This window comes from Gracilinanus agilis, chromosome 2 (genome assembly GCF_016433145.1).
Source record: "Gracilinanus agilis isolate LMUSP501 chromosome 2, AgileGrace, whole genome shotgun sequence".
Taxonomy (NCBI): Eukaryota; Metazoa; Chordata; class Mammalia; order Didelphimorphia; family Didelphidae; genus Gracilinanus; species Gracilinanus agilis.
The window spans coordinates 170,841,680-170,866,802 of record NC_058131.1 but is presented as its reverse complement, the minus strand read 5'-3'; the positions used below and the strand labels follow the sequence as shown (position 1 = coordinate 170,866,802).

Genomic DNA, 25,123 nt, shown 5'->3' with positions numbered 1-25,123 from the left:
CCTCCCATGTCTAGGCCTGGCTCTCAATCCACTGAGCTACCCAGTTGCCCCCATCCTAGGACCTTTTATGAGGCAAATGTGGTTCTGATTTTAAAACCAGTTAAAGGGAAAACTTAAAAAAAAAAAAAAAAAAAGAAAGAAAGAATAGGCCAATTTTGTTAGGGAATGTAGATGCCAAAATAATTAATTAGCCAATAGAATATATTAAGAAAGTTATTAATCTTGAGCAAGCAGTGATTATACTAGACACACAAGGCTTATTTGATATTAGTATAATAGTATATTTTATTCCCATTTTACAAGGAAATAAACTACTCAGTAAGCTTAAACATTTTGGCCATATTCACATAACTGGTAAGCACCAGTACCAGTTCTAAAAGCCAAGTCTCTTGACTTCAAGTCCAATGTTTATTCGTTTTTATTTCTTTTTACCATTTACCAGAGGAATTAGAGATACCATATTTATGATGTTGATGAACATTTTCTTTAAATTTATACCTCTCTGCTCAAAATAACATTTTAAGCATTTTAAACATATCCCATTAGCAACAGGTTCCATTTGTCTTGCAGTTAATGATTTACTAAAAGAGAAAATCAGGAGACTTTAGTACAGCCTTTAATATTATTACTATGTATTAGTTGCATAACATTTAGCATCCAGGAGCTTGCTATTTTCTTGAGAAATAGTAGAATTTGGCCTAAATGGATCAAGAAGATCTCAAAGAGTTTATTATTCTGTGAACATAATTTACATTGCACTTCCTGGCTTTTAACTCATTTCTCATATATGTTTGCCTAAAATTACCATTGATTGCTTTGGAAGTTGCATGAACAGGGGCTATATATGTTTCTAATGTGTTAAGTTTAGCAGCACTCAAGAAAGGGGGTGTTCCTGTACTGAGTTAAAAAACAAAATTTATTTATATCTTTTGTTTTTACATTGTTTGAATTTTCTCTTGTATCCTATCTGTTCTCAGACAGCAATCCCATATAACAATTAAAGCTTCTTTTTTAAGAAGAAAAAGAAAAAAACTTAGCAAAACCATTTCATACATGGAAATATCTGGAAACATATGAAGAATTCCATATTTGTGGACATCTCATTTCTGAGAGGAATGGGGGGAGGTGTCCTCTCATCTCCTCTTTGGGGCAATGCTGATTTATAATTTTGAAACATTCACTTTTCTTTGTATATAAAGTGATTCTATCTATTTTTAAAGTTGATTTACTTACAACTTTTCATAGAATAACAGAATCATAGGAGTTAGAGGGGACCTTAGCAGCCATCTAGTCAAACCTATATTTTAAAAAAGAGTTCTTGTCACAGTGTACTCAACAAAATTCTTAAAATGACTCATAAAATTCCCTGATCTTTTACAAGCAAGAAGCTATCTAATGTTTCTCTCATCATATATTTTTATTTTTTTAATTTAAATTTTTTTAAACCCTTAACTTTTGTGTATTGGCTCATAAGTGGAAAAGTGGTAAGGGTGGGCAATGGGGGTCAAGTGACTTGTCCAGGGTCACACAGCTGGGAAGTGTCTGAGGCAAGATTTAAACCTAGGACCTTCCGTCTCTAGGCCTGACTCTCAATCCACTGAGCCACCCAGCTGCCCCCTCTCATCATATATTTTTGAAGGTGATGTTTGTAACCCAAATGTAAGTTATCCTTTTAAAATTGCATCTTGTAAATTCAGCCCAAAGTTATAGCAACCAAAATATTTTTGGATCCTTACTCTGCTATAAAGGGTGTAAAGTTTCCATTCTAACTTTGCCAAATCCTAATTTGAAAAGCATGCTACCTCTACCTTTATCCAAGTCGTTGATAAGAAATGTTAAACATCACAGATTCCTGGGAACTCCACTGGAGATCTCCTTTCAAGCTAGCATCAAACTCAATGACTATTCTTTGAGTTGAACAACTATCAGTCAGTCTATTTAATTATACTGTCATCTAGCCCACATTAATAATTTTTTTCATAGGAATAATATGAGATCCACATGTATTACTTCAATCTGGTACCAGCCAATATTGTGTTATTTTACTTTTCTATACTATTGAAAGCATTTGGTTTATCTGCTTGTGCTCATTGCATTTTCTTCTTCCTGAGATCTTTGGTAATTTTCAGTCCTTGTTTTTCTTATTTTTTCCTCTATTTTTCAATTTTTGATTTCCTCCTCTTTGATATTGGTTTCTCTGGGATTTGGATCTCAAGAAATCTAAACTTCCTCCTAAGCTGGGCAATTCACTTTTCACCAGCCTCAGGTGATTTCTAGGAGGACAATATCGACTAAATGTATGCTGGGCATTTTTTCTCAGGTTTCATAGAGTGCCACATGCATATTGTGTGGGGGTAGGGGTCTTTCTTCCCCTCCCCCAGTTATCTGGTTTATAATGTTGCCATACTGCTTATAGCAGCCTGAACAAATAACTGCTAAATCTCTGTTGCACACTTAGAACTGGGAATGTTCAGCCTAATTCTGTTGTAAACTAGAGGATGGGCCTGTACTGTGGGGAGAGGGGGAAAAAGGGAAAGGGGTGGAGTTTGGGGGGAAGTTGAGTAGGTTTGCTTTAGGAATTAGGGATTATTGTCCTCTGTGGTTAATTCAAGTATTTAGTGTGTTTAGGTTCTTGATGTTACAGATGTGGAAATAGCTGAAATTGCTTTATCTTTGGTGGACATAGAGAGATTTGAAAGGTCATGAGGATTGAAGAAAATGTTTAGTCCTTCAATTTTTGTTGGTCCACATTTTTACTGGTGATAGTTTTGTTTCTTTATTAATGTTTTTTATTTTCGCATCTTATAAATTTCTCCTTTGTATCATATCCTTACTCCCTCTCAGAGAACTATCTCATATAATAATTTATTTTTTATTTTTTTTAAACCCTTACCTTCCGTCTTGGAGTCAATACTGTGTATTGGCTCCAAGGCAGAAGAGTGGTAAGGGTAGGCATGGGGGTCAAGTGACTTGCCCAGAGTCACACAGCTGGGAAGTGTCTGAGGCCAGATTTGAAACTAGGACCTCCCGTCTCTCGGCCTGGCTCTCAATCCACTGAGCTATCCAGCTCATATAATAATTTTTAAATTAAAAAAAGGAAAAAAGGGGAGAAGAAGAAAAAAGTAATTGGCAGAAAAGAAATCAGTACATTGAAAAAAAGATGAAAATATCTGTTCTGCCTCCTTCTATGGATGCCCTACCCCTGTTAAAGAATGGGGTAAAGAGTACCTTCTCATGATTCTTCTTTGTTTAGGGTCTATGTTTATTCTCTGTCTCCTTTTTTTTTTAAATTAAATTTTATTTTATTTGGCAGAAATCCACCTTCTCTCCCCACTGCTCTACCTCACAACTGACAATGAAAGAAAAGAAAAGCTTTTACAACCATGTATAAGTCAAGCAAAAAAAAAATCCACATTGGTCATGTACAAAAGGAAGGAATTATACATATGTGTATGTATATATATTCATGCACATACATATATGTCTGATTCTGCACTATTAGGTTTCACTTCTCTATTAGGAGTTATGCATTATGTTGTATCAGACCTCTAGAATCATGGCTGACCATTGCATTGGTCAGAGTTCCTAAGACATTCACGTATATGTTTTTCCCTTTGTTCTTTTCATTCAATTTTGTGCCAGTACATTACTAATCTTCTAATATTCTCTCTGACCCCCTCCCCCCCCTTTTTTAAATATTTACCTTCCTTTATCAATGATATATGTAAAACCCAGTGGAATTGCTCATTGGCTATGGGAGCGGGGTGGGAGGAGGGGAGGGTAAGAACGTGAACCATGTGACCGTGGAAAAATATTCTAAGTTAATTAAATAAAAATTTTTAAATAAAATATTTACCTTCCTTCTTAGAATTAATGCTGTGTATTGGTTTCAAGGCAGAAGAGCTTGAAGAGTGGTAAGGCATGAGGGTGCAATTTGGGTACTTGGTCTCTAAAAGGTTCGCTATCACTGGGCTAGGCAGTGAGGGTTAAGTAACTTGCCCTAGGTCACATAGTGTACTTGTCTGAGGCTAGATTTGAATCTAGGACCTGCTGTCTTAGGGTCAGACTCAATCTCCTGAGTGAAACCGTCCTCCTAATTTCTTTTAGTATTCTGTCACACACACACATATATATGATCAAAACTTGCTTAGCCATTCTCCAGTTGATGACATTCCTTCAGGTTTCCATAATAAATGTTAAAAAAAGACATATAAATAATTTTGAACACCTTTATTTAGTATTTCTTTTGCTTAGTATTAATTCCTCCCTTAATTTACTGATCTTTTAATTCCCCCTTTCCTTCATCTCTTCCCTTTATTTCCCCATTGAGTAAAATAGATTTCTCTGTGTGTGTATAGATATATATATGTTTCTCTCTGTCTCTACCTATAACTATGTAAATAAATATATAACTATATATGTTTATTCTTCTCCCTTTTAACCCATTCAGATGAGACTGATTTTCATGTGTTAGTTTCCTCCCTCCCACCTCATTTATAGACTTGTACTTGAGCACGCAAATTATCTGAGATAATTTCCCCAGACTTTCCTTTCACCCCTTCCCGTCCCCTTACCCCCATGTACACCTTGCCTCCTCTCTGCCCATTCTTTTAAGATCAAGACATAACAGAATCACTCAGTGTTTTCTGTCTAATTAGACTACCTCTTTAACTCCTAATGATGGTAGGGTTCAAAGGGGGACACTTACATTATCTTTTCATTCTAGAATCAAAGAGGTTTGTTTTTATTTAGTCCTTTGTGATTTTTCATTTGTGTTTGCCTTTTAAAAATATATTATAGGGGGGCAGCTGGGTAGCTCATTGGATTGAGAGCCAGGCCTAGAGACGGGAGGTCCTAGGTTCAAATCCAGCCTCAGACACTTCCCAGCTGTGTGACCCTGGGCAAGTCACTTGACCCTAATTGCCCACCCTTACCACTCTTCCACCTATAAGTCAATACACAGAAGTTAAGGGTTTAAAATAAAAAAAAAACAATCAACAAAAAATATATTATAACTTTGTTTTTATTTATTTAATTAATTTTATGGTGTTTTTTTTTTTTTTTTTTTTTTTTTTTTTTTTTTTAGAATTTAGCTCCTCCTTTCCTTCCTGTACCGCACAAGGCATCATCTGGCAAAATATATAAATTATGTCTTTCATATTTCTACTTTTCAGTTCATTCTTTGAAGGAGGTGAACTTCACATTCACAAGTTATTCTTCAATTATTAAATCTATAGCTGTATATATTGTTCTGTTGGTTCTACTAATTTTATTAATTTCTTTTTTTTTTTTTAACCCTTAATTTTGGTGTATTGTCTCATAGGTGGAAGAGTGGTAAGGGTGGGCAATGGGGGTCAAGTGACTTGCCCAAGGTCACACAGCTGGGAAGTGGCTGAGGCTGGGTTTGAACCTAGGACCTCCTGTCTCTAGGCCTGGCTCTCACTCCCCTGAGCTACCCAGCTGCCTAATTTTATTAATTTCATATGGTTCTTTCCAAGTTTTAAAAAAAATTTTAATCATCATTTCTTTTGAATATTCTACAATAGTATTCGAACACAGTCGTGTACCATAATTTGTTTAGCCATTCCTAACTGATAGACATCCCCTTTGATTTCCAGTTCTTTGCCAGCACAAATGGAGTAATATAAATATTTTGGAACATTTAGGTTCTTTTCCTTTTTCCTTGGTCTCCTTGGGAAATAGAGATCTAAGGAGATACACACAGTTTGATAGCTCTGGGTGTAATTCCAAATTGCTCTTCACAGTTACACTAATGGTGTTCCCACTTTTCCAAATTCCCTCCAACATTTGTCATTTTACTTTTTTGTTATTTTAGCCAATCTCATGGGTGTGAGATGATACCTCAGAATTGTTTTGGTATGCATTTCCCTAAACAGTAACAATTAGGAGCATTTTTTCATTTATATATGGCTTTGATTTCTTCCATCTTAGGCAATTAGGGGTCAAGTGATTTGTTCATGGTCACACAGGTAGGAGTTGTCTGAGGCCAGATATGACTCCAAGACCTCCTGTCTCTGTGGCTGACTCTTGACTGAACCACCAAACTGCCTTTTCTCTATATTTTCAATGTGACACCTCTTTCTGAGAGACTGAAAATTTTTTTGCTTTCTTTATAATTTTAGCATCATTTGCTTTATCTGTTCAAAAACTTTTCAATTCAGTGCACTCAAAATTAACCATTTTATATCTCACAATGCTCTCCATCTCTTGCTTACTCATAAATTCTTCTCCTGTCCATAAATCTGATGGTTAATATGTTCCCTGTTCTAATTTGCTTATGATATCGCCCTTTCTGTCTACATCATGTATCCATTTTGATCTTATCTTGGTGAATGGTGTAAGATATTGGTCTATATGTAGTTTCTGTCAAACTTCTTTCCTATTATCTCAGCAGTTTTTATTAAAAGGAGATTTCTTGCTTACAATAGCCTGGATCTATATTTTTGCTAAATACAAGGTTATTGTATTCTTCTATTACTGTTTGTTGTATGTCTGTTTTGTTCCACTATCTACCTTTTTAAAACTCTTAAGCAGAATCAAATGGTTTTGATGGTGTTTATCTTTTTATGTTTCTCAAGATGTGTTTGAACTCCAGTTTGAACCTTCTACATAGCTGTGGTCTTTTTTATCAGGAATGCTTGGAAGTGTTCTATTTCATTCCTATTGAACTGCTTCCTTTCTTATCCTAGGTGCATTAATTTTGTCTGTGCAGAAGTTTTTCAGTTTCGCTTGAACAAAATTACCTGTTTTATTTTTTGTAAATTGCTTGTATTCCTTTTTTGATTAAGAATATATCTCCTACCAATAGCTGTGAGATGTATAGAAGATTTGTTTCTTTTCTAATTTTTTAATACTATAATCTTTAATATTAAGATCTTATCATTTAGAATGTATTGTAAAATATGGTATAAAGCGTTGGTATAAATTTAATTTCTGCAAAATTGCTTTCTAATTTTTTCCAGCAGTTTTTATGAAATAAGGAATATTTTCCCAATGTAATTTGTTTTCTACTTTATCAAACACTGAGTTGAGTTTCATTGTTTCTGTTTTTCCCTTTGTCTAGTATATTTCATTGATATCTTTTTTTAAAAACCAATATCAGTTGATTTTGATGTTAATGCAGAAGCTTTTCAATTTTAATACAAGTTACCTATTATCTTTTGTAATTGTCCCTTGTTTGGTTAAGCCTACATCGTTTTCTCTCAAATTTGAAAGATATATGAACTGTTTTTCTTTTAGTTTTTAAGTGATGATATTTAATATTCAATTTGCATGTCCATTTAAAATTTATTGTGGAGTATGGTAAAAGATGCTGGTTTAAGCCTAATTTCTTCCAGGCTATTTTCTAGTTTCCTGGCCATTATCAAATAGGGAGTTCTTTCCTTAGTAATCATATTTGACAAATATTGTTATTGAGTTCTATTATTTCTGATTCTCATTTGTCTTGTCTCTTCTATCAATCTCCAATTTTTTAACCAGTACTAAAATAGTTTTGATAGTTATTGCTTTATAATATAGTTTCAGATTTAGAATTGCTATTTTCCATCAACCCTCCTTTTTTCATTATTTCTTTTAACATTCTAGATCTTCTATTTACCCAAACAAGTTTTGTATTATTTTATCAAGTTTTGTCAATTGTCTCTCAGCTAGTTCAACTAGAAAGATAACATTAAAACTATAAATTCACTTCAGTAGTTTTGAAATTTTAAATGTTCTTTGAGGTGCTTCTTTTATCTATCCTACCAGCAGTTCTTACGGAGTTGTACTTAATACTTTTAGAGATATTGGTTGGTGTCTAAATTCTTTGCCCCTTGGGGAATGTTAAGGCATTGTTAGGTGCTTAGGATTCAAAAATGAAAAGAAACCAATAAAAATCGTGCCTGTCTTCAGGGAGTTTATGTTCTTCTCTTGTATGAAATGTATATCAGTAAGTAAATGTAAAGCATATACAAAGTAATAATCGCTAACATTTATATAGTGCTATGTGCTAGGCAATGTGCTAAGGGTTTTACAGTTATCTTAATTGATCCTCATGGCAGCCTTGAGAGATTGATGCTATTATCATCCCTATTTTACAGATGAGGAAACTGAAGCAAATGGCTTAAGTGATTTGCCCAAGATCCCATACCTACTAAGTGAGTTTGGATTTGAACTCAGATCTAACTGACTTAATGCTCTGTGCCAATAAGTAGGCATAGTTTTAAAGTAAATCCTCTAATTACCTCTCCTTTAGATAACATGTAATCTGAAAGAATCACAACAAATTTTTTTGCTATTGATACTAAAGTCTGATAAGTAGTCATTTAATTTAGTTTCCTTTTAGTCCATAGAAAATTATAAAGAGGAATTTAACTTTACATGGAACTCTGCCCTCTTAGCTCATATTTCTTCTGCCTTACGTATTGTATTAAATCTTTGAAAAATGTTGAATGTGCTGTGAAATCCTTAATTTTTGTCATAAAACTTTCCTTAGTGGACAAATATGAAGTATTTACATCTAGGTTTCCTTCTGAAATTTGTGCTCTTTTGTAAATCATTTCTGTAACTAAGACTGATACCAGCCTAATGGTAAAGTTACTTTTCAAAAGATCAGTGTGGGTATTTCTTCCACTTTCACATATTACTATTCTGCCATGCCTTACAGTATTCCTCCTAAATTAGCTCTTGCTAAGATAATGGTAATAGCCAATATCCAAATAGAACTTACTATGAAAAATTTCAGCTGGTGGTAGCCACTTTTTTGATGATTTGCTACTCTGAAGTTCCTAGGTTGGTCCTTCAACAACAGAAGACTAGTCTCCCTCCCTGTGGTTTTTCCTGATCCTTCACATTACTGCAGAAATAATGCATTTCATGTCTGACTTTGTCACTTCCCTGTTCAAAAATCCATTGTGGCTCCCTGTTACCTATATAATAAAATTCAAACTCCTCTGTCATTTAAGGTTTTCTACTATCTTCCTACCTTCTGGGCCTTATTTCACGTTATTCACTTAATAGCCAATTGGGACTCATGGCTATTCTCCTTCATCTCTGTTCTTTTGTGCTAATCCTCACCCTAGGTCTGGAATGCATTCCTTCCTGCCTCATTTCACCTTGTAATGGGCCTTTTCTTCCTTAAAGGCTCAGATCATGTGTTATTTTCTCTATATTGCATCTTTCCCTTACTTCTCTGCTCTACCTCCTCAAATATTACAGATCACTTTGTTTGCATCTCTTTTGCCCTTCTCATTCTACCTTATGTTCAATTATTTGCATACTTTTAAATTACCTTTTTATGACTATAAGTTCTCCCAATGTGCTGACTGTTATAACTTTGTATTAAAATTGAATAATGGACTTTTTTCTGCCATCTTGAAAGCACAGTACCTTGCTGTCTAAGAGTTCAGTCAATGGTTGTATAACTTCATTGAATATGCATTTCTTTAGCACACTGCTATATATACTTAGAGCTTTTTCCATTATGGGACCACATAATTTCTCAAGTCTCACTGCCCATATCTGTGGAGTGAACACAGAGGAAGATGAGAGTGAAGAATAGTAATGTCACATGGAGTAATAAATGCCTGGTCACAGAATACTTTGTAAGCAAAGTATTATCTAAATGTCAAATATTACAGTTGTACCAAAGTGTTAGTAAAATATTTGCAAACCAGCTTCATTTTGAAGTCAAAATCAAAGAGACAGCAGTGTTGTGTGGCTGGAGAGAGAGCACTGGCCTTAAAGGAGGGAAGTCCTGGATTTAAGGCTTATCTCGGACACACATAGGCCAGCTAGGTTGCAAACAGAATAGAACACTGGGCTTGGAGTCAGAAAGAGACTTATTTTCTTCAGTTCAGTTCTCACTCCAGACACTTACTTGCTGTGTGACCCTAGGCAGGTCACTTAACCCTGTTTGCCTCTATTTCTTCATTTATAAAATGAGCTGGAGAAGGAAATGGCAAACAGCTCCAGTATCTTTAAAGAAAACTTCAAATGGGATCATAAAGAGCTTGTCATAACTGAACAACTGACACATTGGCCAAGACACTATGGGCAAGTTAACTTAGCCTCTTGGTGCCTGACCTATACTCTCCTCAGACTATTGAGTTAGATAAATTGCTGGTGGGCACAAAGGAAGTTTCTTTTCTGTGAGTTTACTGAGCCAAATTGAATCATAGATCCAACCAGTTCAACTGCTATAAACAGATATTTAAGTTTTTGTTCACACTGGTGCTCATCTTAGAATAGATGCCATGTTAGATGTTTAGAGAAACTTTGGGATAGGTAATAAATGACACCTTATATCAGATCTTATCAATTATTTAGTAGTTTGTGTTCATTCTGAATTGTACAATTAATGCCTGGTGGGAGTATTATTGTGGCGGTGGCTGCTACTGCTTTCATGTACAAGTTGGAGCATGGCCTGCTGGTTGTTCCACATCCATTCCTGACATTAAACAGTTGTGGTCAGCCAGCCGAAAACCAGCCAGAGCAACAAGCATCCAGGAATATTCAAAATCTAAAATAAGGCAAAAAGAACTAGACAGTGACTACTATGGAGAGATTTGTTTTGTGCTTTAAATGGAACTTTAGAACTAATGTCAGTAGGTTCCAGAGTATTTGTTTTTGCAACTGCGCTTCCTAGAGGCTGAAAAGGTACAGTGATTTCAATCATGAATAAGTAGCAGTATTTTTTTTGGCGATATGGAGACTAAATTTTGTTTCTTCTGGACATTTAGTACTATGGACTGGTTTTGATAGAGGTTTATCATTTTGAGGATAGTGTCACTGGTATTTCAGGCTTTTACTACATATTTTGGCAATTGCCTTTTGATAGAATCATTATTAATTTGGTTAAGGTTGGGTTTTATTTCTTTGGTCTGGAAGTTAAAGTTTTGCCTATACCTGCCTCTTTATCAAACAAAACAGAATATTTTAAGAATTTTATTTAAAAGTAAATTCTTTTCTTCCTCAGGAGCAGTCACCTTATCCTAGCTATGGACCTGGCTACTGGAATTCAGCTGCCCCAACTAGGACTCCATATCCAAGTGCATATCCTGGAAGACAGGATTTGCAAAACCAGGTATAGTTTAAAATTTATTGGGAATTCTAATAGAGGTTTGGAAATGGAGGCTCCCCCCCCCCCCATTTGAAATAGTTTATTCTCAAGGGTCAGCTGGGTAGCTCAGTGGATTGAGAGTCAGGTCTAGAGACAGGAGGTCCTGGTTTCAAATCTGGTCTCAGATACTTCCTAACTGTATGACACTGGGTAAATCACTTAACTCATTGCCTAGCCCTTACTACTTTTCTGCTTTGGAACCAATACACAGTATCGATTCTAAGATGGAAGGTAAGGGCTTTTTTGTTGTTGTTGTTGTTTTTTTTAAGAAAGAAAGAAAGAATTTATGATCCTTGACTCCATTTGTCCCTTTAGAAGTATAGCTTTTCTCTCTAGTATCTGTGTTGACATTTTAAAGGAGTTTTTCTGCCTCCCAGATTCTGAATAGTCAAAGACTTCACTGAGCATATCTGAATGTTTTCAGCTTAGAAAAAAGGGACAGAAAGTGCCAATAGCAAGTATAGCCCAACAAATACATAACTATCTAAAAAGGAAGGCACTGTGGTAATAGACAAAATGTCTTATATCTTTAAGTCTGGAAGTAATAAACATAAAATTTTGTAGTATTTAACATTAATGTAGTGTTTTTAAATTGTGAAATACTTTACATACATGGTTTCTTTTGTACTCAGTGCAGTATTTGTATTATTCAAATTTTTAGTCAGCATTTCAGTAAGGTCGAGTCTGCTAAGAAGCAAAATTTTTTTTAATAACCCTTACTTTCCGTCTTGTAGTCAATACTGTATATTGGCTCCAGGGCAGAAGAGTGGTAAGGGTAGGCAATGGGGGTCAAGTGACTTGCCCAGGGTCACACAGCTGGGAAGTGTCTGAGGCCAGATTTGAACCTAGGACCTCCCATGTCTAGGCCTGGCTCTCAATCCACTGAGCTACCCAGTTGCCCCCTAAGAAGCAAATTTAATCATAATGAACTATATTTGTTATATAATTTTAAACTCTTAGCAGTAATTCTTATTTTCATGTTGGTGTATGTATTAAGGTGGCAGTGGAAATCATATAAGTTCAGTTTGTGCATTGGGAATGATTGAATATTCATTGAGTGTTGAAAACCTGTTAATTCATCAAAATAATCTTTTTAGAGTGATGAAATTTTTTTTTAAACCCTTAATTTCGGTGTATTGTCTCATAGGTGGAAGAGTGGTAAGGGTGGGCAATGGGGGTCAAGTGACTTGCCCAGGGTCACACAGCTGGCAAGTGGCTGAGGCCGGGTTTGAACCTAGGACCTCCTGTCTCTAGGCCTGACTCTCACTCCACTGAGCTACCCAGCTGCCCCTGAGTGATGAATTTTTTAAAAATTAGAGTAACATTTATTTGGCTTCAGAAAAATGGGAGGCTGATTTACTTTTTTTAACTGAAAAATTCTATTGTCAAAACATTTTAATATAATTATTAGAGATGACTTAATGAACAATAAGATTTTTATGAGATGTTAAAGTAAAGGTATGTGACTGAAAAATCAATCCCGTAAATTAGTATAAATTTCTATTTCATTTCATGCTATCCTCATTACATATATGGATGACATTTAGCTAGCAAGGAATTTCATTACTGAAAGCCAAATATGTCTTTAGTTTATATTTTTCCTTCACTGTGGATGGAGAAAGTTATCTTTTTTTTTTTTTTTTTTCATTCCATGGGGTGAATGAGTGATACTAACATGAAGCCAAATTAGATCAAGTTCCCCTTAAGATGTTCACTCTCAGGCTACTCTTTCATGGGATTCATTTAGAATGAAGAGTATAATCTACACCAAACTCATTAGAAATTAGGAACCCAAGATTTGGAAAGGGGAAGTGAGTTGCTTTAATCTTAAGTGATAGAAGTTCTTCAGGGTTAAGCTGGCAACAGATCTATCCCATGATAGGTAGGGACCTTGAAATGCAGCATAGTGTGGTGGGTGGTGAGCATACTAGATTTTGAGGCAAAAGACCTGAGTTCAGATTCTAGTTCTGCTGTTGATTTGCTATAATTCTATTGACTAAGGTTGGTCCCAGAGAAGAGATGAGAAAATGGATCCTCCCTCCTTTTCCTTAACGAAGAAGTCTAGAGATGTGGAATGTTGTATGTATTGTCAGATGAGTCCAGTATTTTGGTTAGGGTTAAATTCAAGTCAACAGGTTTCCACTTACAAGCACTGAGAATGCAAAGAAAGAAAAAAAAAAGTCCTTGCTTTTCAGGAGCTCACAGTCAAATGGGAGAGAGTGTCCAAAAACAGTTTTGTACTAACATAATATAATATATACAGGAAAAACTGGAAATAATCAACAGAGGTAAGGTGCTAGCTTTAAGGAGGAATCAGGAAAGACATTTTTTTTTGTAGAAGGTAGGATTTTAACAGAGATTTGAAGAAAGCTAAGAGTTATAGATGAAAGAGAGCTTTCCAAGTAGCCAGTAAAAATGCATGGAACTGAGGGATGGAGTGTCAGGTACAAAGAGCAGCAAAGAGGCCCATATTCCCTGTATTAAAAGTACATGGGGGGCAGCTGGGTAGCTCAGTGGATTGAGAGTCAGGCCTAGAGATGGGAGGTCTCAGGTTCAAATCTGGCCTTAGACACTTCCCCGCTGTGTGACCCTGGGCATGTCACTTGACCCCCATTGCCTACCCTTACCACTCTTCCACCTATAAGTCAATACACAGAAGTTAAGGGTTTAAAAATGTAAAAAAAAAAAAAAAAAAAAAAAGTTAAAAAAAAAAGTACATGGAGGGAGGAAAGGGGTAAGGTATAAGAAGACTGGAAAGGTATGAATGATCCAGGTTAAAAAGGACCTTTAAAAAAAAAAACCCTTACCTTCTATCTTGGGATCAATACCGTGTACTGGTTACAAGGCAGAAGAGCTGTAAGGGCTACACAGTGAGGGTTAAGTAACTTGCCCAGGGTCACACAGCTGGGAAATGTCTGAGGTAAGATTTGAACCCAAGTCTTCTCAAGTCTAGGGCTAGCAACTCTTTCCACTGAGCTACCCGGCTACCTGTCCCTTATAAAGGGCTTTAAAGGCCAAATAGACTATTTGATATTTGATCTCAGAGGTAATAGGGAGTTGATTGAATGGAGTTTAGGGGGAAAGTTGACATGTTCAGACTTACAGTTTAGGAAGATCAATGTGATAGCTTCATTCACATGAATGTGATGTAAAAACAAGTCACTAATCAAATTAAAATGTATGAGAGAGGGGCAGCTGGGTAGCTCAGTGGATTGAGAGCCAGGCCTAGAGACGGGAGGTCCTAGGTTCAAATCCGGCCTCAGACACTTCCCAGCTGTGTGACCCTGGGCAAGTCACTTGACCCCCATTGCCTACCCTTACCACTCTTCCACCTATAAGTCAATACACAGAAGTTAAGGGTTTAAAAATAAAAAAAAAAAAGTATGAGAAACTGTCAGAAATTAACAATAATAATTCCCAGTCCACAATAGTTAAAGGAACATGAACTCAAAATTTCCAAAAGCTGAAACACAAATTATTAATAATTACTTGAAAAAATACAAGCTCAAGTGATCAGAAATTCAAACATTTTTTGAGGTACTACCAAATACCTACCAAATTGGCAAAAAAAACCTTTTATTTATTACTAGTATAACTGAAAACTTGTAGCACTCTGTCAGTACATATTACAACTTATTTCCCCCCTTCCCCTCAATAATTCCATTATTGGGAATAGGCTCTGAAAGTGTTATAAAAAACAAAAAGAGCTCTGAGGATTTTTATAGCATTCTATACAATGGTAAATTAGGGCCACTGGCAGTTTGAATGAAGTTTCTGTGTGAATTTAAAGAGCTTTAAAATGAGACTTGATTATTTTTTCTTACACATTTCAGTTCCTACATTTAGCAGCTAAGGCCTTTTCAAATGAATCATCGTGTAATAATTCAACATCTGCTCTGAGGAGGGGGAATGAGAAAGCTCATGCACAAGATGTTTCAAAAATAAATTTATTGTTAAGATATTCTTTATAGCAAATTGGGATTGAGAAAAGGGGTGCATCCAGATTGGAATGGTGTTTGGCTTTCTTAAAGGTGGCTTCCCTGCATTCTTTTTTTTCATAGAAATTATCTTATCTCTGACGTATGATAGGGATGCTCCCTCCTTTTAAGGGTATTCTAACTTGATATTTGATGTACAGAACAAGATGGATCTTCACTTCTCAATTATGTTTTGGGATCTTTGAGCACAGCAATATGGTGAGGGGAATGAGAATATGTGATTGGAATGTTTCCCAATCTATTTAAGACTGACTAACAAAGGTGATATAGAAAACCTTAATTTTGATCCTGGGTACCATGAGGTTTATTCAAGCCCAGGTAGACTTACATATGTAACTAAAATTTGGGAAATAGGAAAAAATAGTGTCCTGATTCCCTTCTCCACCAACAGTTCACAAATACAAATGTGCCTGTTTTCCTACAGGCCCTCCATTTGTTATTCCTTTTTTCTCATTTTACCAATCTGATGGTATGACTTGGAACTTCAGAGTTGTAATAATTTGCATTTCATTTTTCAATGTTTGTTGGTAATTTGGATTTCTTTTTTTGAAAACTCCTTGTGCATATCCTCTGACCATTTATCACTTGTGGAGTGGTTCTTATATATTTGAATCAGTTCATTCTATATTTTGGAAATGAGACCTTTCTAAGAGAACCTCACCTGCCTGTCTAGCCTCATTACATTTCCACATTCAAACATCTAGCCAGACTGCCTTTCATTGTTGTTTTTCACAAATAACTCTTACTTGTACCTGTGCCTTTGTATTAGTTGTTCTAGAATATGCTTCTTCCTTATTTCTACCTCATAGAATCTCTCTTCTCCTTTAAAATGCAGCTCAGGGACCACTCTTACATGAAACTTTTTCTGATCCCTCCAACTGTTGATGCCCCCAACTGATTTGTTATTATTTTGTATTTTTTATATACTTGTTTTAATTATGTTTATATGTAAATATTTTCTGATAGAATGTAAGCTCTTTGAGAATAGAGATTGACTTATTCTTTGTTTTTGTTGCCTAGTACCTAGCTAGCATAGTGCCTGGAATAGAGTAGACACTTAATAAATGTTTGGTTGTTTTTTTAAAATAATTTTTCATGGGGGTTGGAGGGGAAAGCAAGAACACGAATCATATTAACCATGGAAAAATTTTTTCTAAAAAATCAAATAAAAAATAAAATAATTTTTCATTGACATCTTTTGTTTTTACATTGCTGACATTTTCTTTTGTGTCAAACCAGGAACTATGAAATGAATAGTGGCAAGCCAGTCTAATGAATCCTATACAAAATTACTAAAAAATGGAAACAAATTTCAAACAGTAGGGGAATAGTGAAATACATGAGCCTAATGTAATGAAATATGTCATTAAGACCAACTAATCTGCAAAATCCAATCTAGAAAGACTTATGAAAAATTTAGAAGATTTCTAGAAAGAAGCAAGAAAGTCAGTAGGTTATGCCTGACGAAATATATTTTATTCATTTAAATTAATTAAAATAAAAAAATTACTAAGACAGTTTGATCATATTGAGTGAGATTCAGGGTTAAACTTTTAACAACTACTTTAAAAATGATGAAGCTCAACACAGTTTAGTATTTGAGTTTGTGCTTCTACCTGGTTTTTAAAATAATAGTAGATTTTATTGTCTGCCATAGACTGAAGTTGTTTTATCACCTATTATTCTGTTATCCAAGAAAGAATGAGAAAATTTGTATCTTCTGACTTTTTTTAGCAATATAGTCAGACATTTTTGCATATTTCAAAATGTTTGCATGAAGATAATAATTTCTTAAATAGAATATATATGTGTGTGTGTGTGTGTGTGTGTCTACACTTATACTTTGGAAATTATTGTTATAGATCAGAACTTTAGAATAAGAGAGAGATTAAGAAACTTGGGATATTTGTGATTTGCTAGTTCATAAAAAGTTTAGAAAGTAAATCTCTTCATATTGTCTGAGTCTCTGAGTTAGTTATATTAAATAACATAGGAGTTTCTAAATCAGTTACCCAAAGTGAAATCATTACATTAGTTGCAAAGGTGTTGGGATTTTAACAACCTTTCACTAACAACCTTCTTTGATATTACATTCATATTATGACAGGAACACTTTTTGTTTCTTGTTATTGCATTGGTAATGATCCTAAAAAACTAAGGTGAATGAACAAAATGCCTAACTTGGAAGAGATAAAGTATGTGATGGAGAAAGTCAAATGAATCAAAGGTTGTTTGACTGTGATTATGTATAGATCCTTTCTTTTTCTGTCTTTTTTTTTCAGGTCAGGTGTAATAATTCTATTTGAATTCTTAAACTGGTGGCCTTTCTCTCTAACTTTGTTTTTCAGGGAATGGATTCATATACAAATGGGGCCTATGGTCCACCATACCCCACAGGCCCTGGAGGAACTGCATCCTCATATTCTGGGACTTATTATTCATCTGGGCATCCCCCAGCCCCTTATACAACAGATGTGCCAAACACTTATCATTCCCCCGGCAACAGCCCAACCCCTGTTTCTCGTTGGACTTATCCACAGCAAGACTGTCAGACGGAAGGACCTCCTCTGAGGGGGCATGTTCCAGGATATCCTATGTCCCAGGTAAGTAGTTTTGATTAGTGAGAAATCCATTTCAGTCAATGGGTTTCTTTGATTGTGGTGCTGACTCTAGAAAGTGCTACAGACATCCAGACTGTACTAGAAATGTTCATGACAATGATTCTGTATTAATGCCATCTTAACTTGTAACTGTTTTCTTTCACTTTTTGGAATCTGACCTAGTCTTCCTTTAAAATCATGAAATCAGAGCTTTTTAGAACTAAAACCGTAAGAGTAATTTATTTAGTCCAGCTTTGATCTCCAGTGATCTGGCCCTTGCTTAATGTTTTCCCATGTTAACATGGTACATTAAAGGGGTATTGGATTTGGGGTTAATATGGTTTTGAACTCAACTAGGTCATTTAGTAGCTTAGATAGTCCCTTATCCCCTTAGTGCTTGAATTTTCTTATCTGTAAAATAAAGAATTGAACTGAGATCCACATTTAGTTTATCCTGTGATTCTCTACTTTTAGCTATTTTATTTAAGTTCTTTGGATTGCGGTTGGTAGAATTTTTTTTTGCTTTTTCAGAGAACAACACTTATTCCTTCACTTTGTTTCCTCGTAGTGCATGGGCATATTCTTCATGGTAGTCTTGGCTTAAAGCAATAGACCTGTCATTTCTACTCCTTCTTCTATGACACCAAACCCTACGAATTCTTGGCAAAGTTTACAAAATTGATGAGAGTTCATGCTAGTGCAGAACTCTCTAAGAGAGAAGAAGCCCTTCAGAAGATTTGTCTCTAGTGAGGTGGTTTAGTATCTTCATTGAGCTTTGGCAATGACCACTAATGGATCTTCTCTTCTCACTTTAGAGTCCTGGGATGGCCCACCCCCATTACTCATATGGGGATGGAAATCCAAATGTCCCACCACCAGCACCACCACCCCTCCGAACACAGGAGCAAGTATGGACCTCCTCTGGGGTTTATGGAATGACAACACGCTACTCTTGGCCTTCTTCAGCTGCACCCTCGGCACAATCTGGGAATTACTTTATGTCAGGATCCACTTCGTCATGGTCCAGCAGTGCATCCTCTCAGCCACCTCCTTCACCCCCACCCCCTCCACCTCCACCCCCACCTCCCACCCAGGATTCCAAGGTATGTGAAATTTCAAGAAATATGGAAACATTGCATGCATGCTTTTTAACGAGGGAGTGAATAATAAAGGATTTTACTGCATTTGTCTTTGTCAATAAGCGATATTATAAATGTTTCTCTTTATTTTAGGAAGACTCATGATGATTAGATACCAACTTTCACCCTCTCATAAGTTTTAATTGAGTTTCTTCCTTTTCTCAAAGAGACATAGAATTGGTTAAATTTCTGTTAAATTGTAGAACTTTAAGAATATTAACTCATAGATGACATTCAGTTCAAGTATGTGGGGACTACATTTGACAGTCCTCAGATCATCCATATACACAAAGGCACAATCAGTGGGAGTAGATTCTAATTTTAGTAGTGGATTCTAATAACAAAATGTATATTTTAATTAAGGAATTGAAGTTCACCTAAGTTCACTTTCCCCATAGGTTCCATTTAAGGGGTTTGTCTCACAATTATAGCCTATTGGGAAAGGACTATTTAATTCTCGTTTGTTAGGTCACAGGATAGATTATGAGGTGGTGATGATGTTCATTTTATTCAGAGGGCAGATTCCAGCCTTTGCCCCATTTTTGTCCTTTGCTTAGGACAGAGCACTCCCTTGTACCATCAGGGATGTGCTCTTTCCAGATGATTCAGGAAGGTCAAGCTTCATTATCGGGAGGTCTCTTCCATTGCCCTCCTGGTCATGTGGTTAAGATGGGGACTAAGAGACTTAACACTGATGGATCCCTATTAAATCTAATTTTCTCCCCTTTGTCCCTGCTCCCAAGGATCCCTCATACCCTCATAGCCAGCCAGAGCAAGGTGTGAACCGGAACAACTTTCCCAGCGATGTCCATCAGTACGAATCCTCCTCGGAAACTATGAGCAGTAATCCAGACCTTTTCACTTCCAAAGTTCAGTATAGTGCCCAGCCTCAGATGTACGGTAACTCAGCCAGGAGAATTCCCAGCAATCAAGATATGGGATATAAAATCCCTGATGATCATTCACCTTCAGACGAAGGTCAACCACCAGGTATTAAAAAAATCACACAAGTGCTAGAGAAAGTTCAATACCTTGAACAAGAAGTAGACAAGTTTGTAGGGAAAAAGACAGACAAGACTTACTGGCTTCTAGAAGAAATGCTAACCAAGGAGCTCTTGGAACTGGATTCAGTTGAAACTGGTGGCCAGGACACTATTCGACAGGCAAGAAAAGAGGCTGTTTATAAGATCCAGGCCATACTGGAAAAACTGGAAGAAGAAGCATTATGAGAAGGATATGCAACTAGTAGAAGCCTGTTACTAACATGACCAAAGATCTCTTGATTTTGGTTAATTCTTATCCCTTTGAAACTGCTGTTGATGATAAGAAGCAATAAATTCTGACTTTTCCTTCCATTTAAAATGATTAAAAAAGAAAAAGTGGCAAAAGACTTGGAAGAACATTTTGGTTCCGAATTGTTTTCAGTTTGTTGTTTCAGACCAATGAATGTAATAGGAAACTATGGAACCAGCAGCATTACCAAGTCAGCCACTAGTTTTGAAGGCATCTAGGAATGTCTACAGGCTTCTTTTCAACAGAAGGGAAATTCACTTTATGTAACAGGCTTATCAGAACCAGGCCAGATAAGGCTGAATATAATCTGAAGCAAACAGGCACTGTTTTTTAAAGAGCTGGAATACTTGTCAAATTTTGTATGTCGTGAAGGCTTTATAACATGCACTCCGTGTGTAAATTATAGTTTGGATTTGAGCCTCCTTGGGCCTGTCTTGTGTTGCTATTTACAGCTCCATAAATCTGGTCATGCGAATTGAAATGTATCATTCCCTGTTTGGTGCACTCATATAGTAGTCATATGTTTAAAGTGACCATACAAGAGACTGTATCGATAGCCTGTCATTGTGGCAGCTCTGAATATTAGTTTATACCTTTCCAGCTCTTGGAAATACTGCAATGTTTAGTGATATTCTTGATTGTGAATTGTTGTTCCCCTCTCTCCTTTGTGCAAATCATCATTAGGTTGGAATTTTTGCCCATGAAATGTAGTAGTGGAAGCAGAATTTGGATATGGCAATATTAACTTAAGAGTGAATGTGTTTGCAGATTTTTTTTTTTTTTTACATCTGAATGAGATTTGGGTGAAGATCTACTTTATCTTTTTCACACAGTGTAATTCTGTTTTCAACTGTATCATATACACTTGCTGCTTCTGTACAGAGCGCTGTGATGACCACAGGTAAGATATGAAACATCACAGTGACTAGAAATAGTGACTTCAAGAAATAATAAACTTGATTGAAACCTGATTATTTGGTTAATAGCACTCTCCAACTCAGACAATTAATTTTTGCCCTCAGTATTCTTATGGACAGAGTAGAGTTCTGTTCAGTTTACAGCTATGAAAAATGAGTGTGAAAGCCAATTATGAACGTTTAGGAAGAAAATCAGCCATATAGCTCAAATAAGAATTCAGGTTGGTTTTTGTGTGTGTGTGTGTGTGTTTTCATATTCTAAAAGTGTACCTACCTGGTTATCCAGTCTTGCTAAAAGCAAATTAATTCTATGGCTAGAACTCCCTTTTTAACAAAGATCTCCCTTTAAGCCACTGTTAGCTTAGTTATATGTTGGTACCAAATTTCAGCAAGGATATTTTTTAAAAGATACTATCTCTGGTGGTTTGGGCAGTCGGTAGCACGATTTTAAGAAAGAGACTTTTGAAATACACTGAATTCAGTCATCTGTGTTGGGCTTCAGTATATTGAAAAACTTAGCTATTCCTAAATAGCAAATCCATGCAGCAGTGGCATTCTGTAGACTAACAGCTTCATTAGCTTTAAAAGGGAAATGTGGTTTTCTACCCTAATATATGATGAGAAGAGTATTAGTGCACACTATTACTTGTAGTTTTGATGAATGATTTTACAGTTGGATGTATTGATAATTTATTTCAGGGCTATAGCCCGAGTTTAAGAACCTTAAGGGAAAAGGTATTATTGAACGTAGAAAACATTAAATATCTTAAATTACAGAAAAGGAAAGAGTCCTTAAAGCTATATTAAATTTAACTTAAGACACCACTTCAGGAACATAGTGGGTTTTAAGGGGCTAGAGGAATAAAATGATTCGTTTCTTCCTTGCTTTAACATGTGAAATACTATTTCCCCAAAGACTGGAATTGGTATAAGAGGATTAGGATAATTCAGGCCAAGTCCCAACTTTTCTGAATTAAAATACGAACACCAAATTGTGAGCAATGAATACAAATGCAGACAAAAAAACTTAAGGGAAAAAATTAAGCAAGTAATTTCATTTAGCACCTATGAAGAAATTGAAAAGGTGATAACAGTGTCCCTGATCTATTGGGCTGGTTCAGCTTTTGGGAAGACCAGTATTGACATGTTTATTTTAGAAAATTAAGAGTTTCCTTGAATGTTTGCATTAAAACCTGAGCTTGTTTTATACAAAAAAATTTTTTTTAAGTTAGTTTTTGATGTCTGTGCCATATTGTGTTGGGTATCCCTTTCACCTGAATCTTAAATAAAGTTACTCAGACATGGCTTATTAAATACAACTGAGTTTTCTTTATAATGAGGCCACTCCCTGTTCAAAGTATGAAAACAAAAAAATAAAAACTTTATAAAAACACTTGGGATAGAGTTATACTTGTCTCTACCTTGTTAGTGCTAAATTCTTTCAATTTAGTTATTGTAATCAACTGACTTAATTTGAATACAGGCCAGGGTAAGGGAAGAAGCTGGAAACCTTGGAAGAAAATGGCCTGATTTCTTCCAACCTCCCTTCCCCCCCTTCAGGATAAGGAAAGTAGCAGGGCTTTTTTTCCGTAATTGTTTACAAAATATTTAATAAATCAACTTTTGATTGTCATTGTTAATGGAAGAGATGATCCAAAAACACCTTCAATTTGCGTTTGGGGAATATAGGCCAAGCTTACTTTTAAGCACTTGTTAAAATCCAGCAAAGTAGATTCTTTGTTAAAAATGAGTCACTAGCTCTTACTTATAAAGGGCAATGGAAGACCATGGTTGGTATACATTTCCTACAGTATGTTACTAACAATAGGAAGTATAAGAAGTATATAAAAGTATAAATGGTCATGAAGGACACGATGACTCCAGAAGCAGTTCAGATGACAAATGGGAACAGACATTTAAGTGTTACTTTGGTACCTTCAGCATAGTAAAAGAACTGGGAGATGTCTGCCAGGATATTGGGTTGTGATCTATAGGATTTATAAAAGACTCATGATGAAAATTAAGAATTGCACAATGAGGGGTTAGGAGATCTGGATACTAGAATTGATTCCTGGCAGGAACAAATTGTGATAATTAGGCAAATCTAAATCTTCCCCAAAGTCCTATTAGTTTCTTCATCTATAAAGTGAAGCTGAACTTAAAGTGATCTTGTTTTTTTTCTAACTCTAAAATTCTGATTTTTTTTTACAACAAAAACATTTAATTGAGACCTGAAATAACATGTTACAATGGAATCTGTGCCCAGGTACAAAGAGATGAAAATCTTTTATGCTTCATGTAATATAATTAAATTCTCTTTCAATGTTTGTTCTCTGTAATAGCAAAGAAGATATAGTTGCTTTGAAATTCATAGTCCTATTGGTGGGTATTGTTAATAAGTAAATTAAACTCTGGTCCTAATTTCCATAGAGCTTATTGATATTTACTTGAGTAAGAGAAGGCAGACAGAGAAAAATCTATTCTAAACTAGCCATGTGATTGCTCTCTACATGGCTCCCTCAGTCACCTTCTTTTTGCTGCGCCTGACAGAATAGAGAGCGCCCACTTCCTGGAACTCTCTTTTTTATGCCTTCTCTTTTCCCTGGATCAATAACCTGATCCTTTCTGGCCCAGGTGCCCAGGTCACTGCTCTGTGACTCACGCTGGAGCATACTGACATGACATAAAGCTAGCAGTCTGGGACAGAGGACATCCTAGTATGTGATCCTGGGAAGGGGTTCCCTTCACACAATACCAAGCATGCAATACTATCTGCTTCTTAGAGTGTTTTTCATGTGATTTTCTGGGGCCAGACCAGAGAATACCTGAAAGGTCTTTCCTCATTTCTAAAGTATACCATTCACACATGCTTATTTTCTCTCTTTTCTCTTGAACTTCACATCTTGCCTTTCCTGAGCACAATATATCTGCTCGTTCCCCTCCCCCCCAATATTTTAATGTATTTTCTCCCCAATTATGTATAGAAGCAATTTTTGACATTTGTTTTTTGACATTTTGCCATCCGAATTCTCTCCCTTTCTTCCCTCTCTCCTCCCTGAGATGGTAAGTAATCTGATATAGGTTATACATGTGTTATCATGTAACACATATTTCCATATTTGTCATATTGTGAAAGAAGACACTGCACATACAAGAAAAAACTCATGAAGGAAATAAAGTGAAAATGGTATGCTTCCGCCCACATTCTGACTCACTTTTTATGGCACTGGATAGCATTTTTCATTTTGAGTCCTTTAGAGTTGTCTTGGATCTTTTCATTGCTGATAATAGTTGTCATTCATGATCGATCACTGTACAATATTGAAGTTACTGTGTACAATATTTTCCTGATTTTGCTCACTTCACTTTGCATTCATTCATATAAATCTTTTCCCTTTTTTATGATCATTCTCTTCATCATTTCTTTTCTTTTTTTTTTTTAAACCCTTACCTTTCGTCTTGGAGTCAGTACTGTGTATTGGTTCTAAGGCAGAGGAGCGGTAAGGGTTAGGCAATGGGGGGTTAAGTGACTTGCCCAGGGTCACACAGCTAGAAGTGTCTGAGGCCAGATTTGAACCTAGGACCTCCTATCTCTAGGCCTGGTTCTCAATCTACTGAGCTACCCAGCTGCTCCCTCTTCATCATTTCTTAAGGCATAATAATATTTTTATTTGTTTTTTGTTATATGTAGGAACAAGTTATGACAATTGTTTTTTGACATTTTAGAATTCAGATTTTCTCCCTCCCCCACTCTCAAGGTGGTAAGTAGCCTGATACAGTTTATACCAGAAATTTCATGCAATACATATTTCCATATACAATAGTATTCCATTATAATCATATACCACAACTTATTCAGCCATTCCTCAATTGATGGACATCTCAGTTTCCTTTTTTTTTTTTTAAACCCGTACCTTCTGTCTTAGAATCAATACTGTGCATTGGTTCTAAGGCAGAAGAGTGATAAGGGCTAAGCATTGGGGCTTAAGTGACTTGCCAAGGTCACACATCTGGGAAGTGTCTGAGGCCAGATTTGAACCTAGGACCTCCCGTCTCT

General features: G+C 35.8%; 1 protein-coding gene across 2 annotated transcripts in view; it reads left to right on the top strand.

Annotated features, from left to right (window-relative positions):
* BAG4 (BAG cochaperone 4) overlaps positions 1-20,234 on the top strand; it is a 30,812-nt gene extending 10,578 nt beyond the window's left edge. The window contains exons 2-5 of one of the 2 annotated variants that reach the window (XM_044660855.1): positions 10,976-11,083; positions 17,466-17,720; positions 18,533-18,777; positions 19,584-20,234. In XM_044660855.1, the coding sequence (XP_044516790.1) occupies positions 10,976-11,083; positions 17,466-17,720; positions 18,533-18,777; positions 19,584-20,085 (1,110 nt within the window). In that variant the 3' untranslated portion in view covers positions 20,086-20,234. The remainder of the gene's footprint in view (positions 1-10,975; positions 11,084-17,465; positions 17,721-18,532; positions 18,778-19,583) is intronic. The other variant, XM_044660856.1, reaches the window with a different exon arrangement.
* Positions 20,235-25,123: the final 4,889 nt, after the last annotated feature.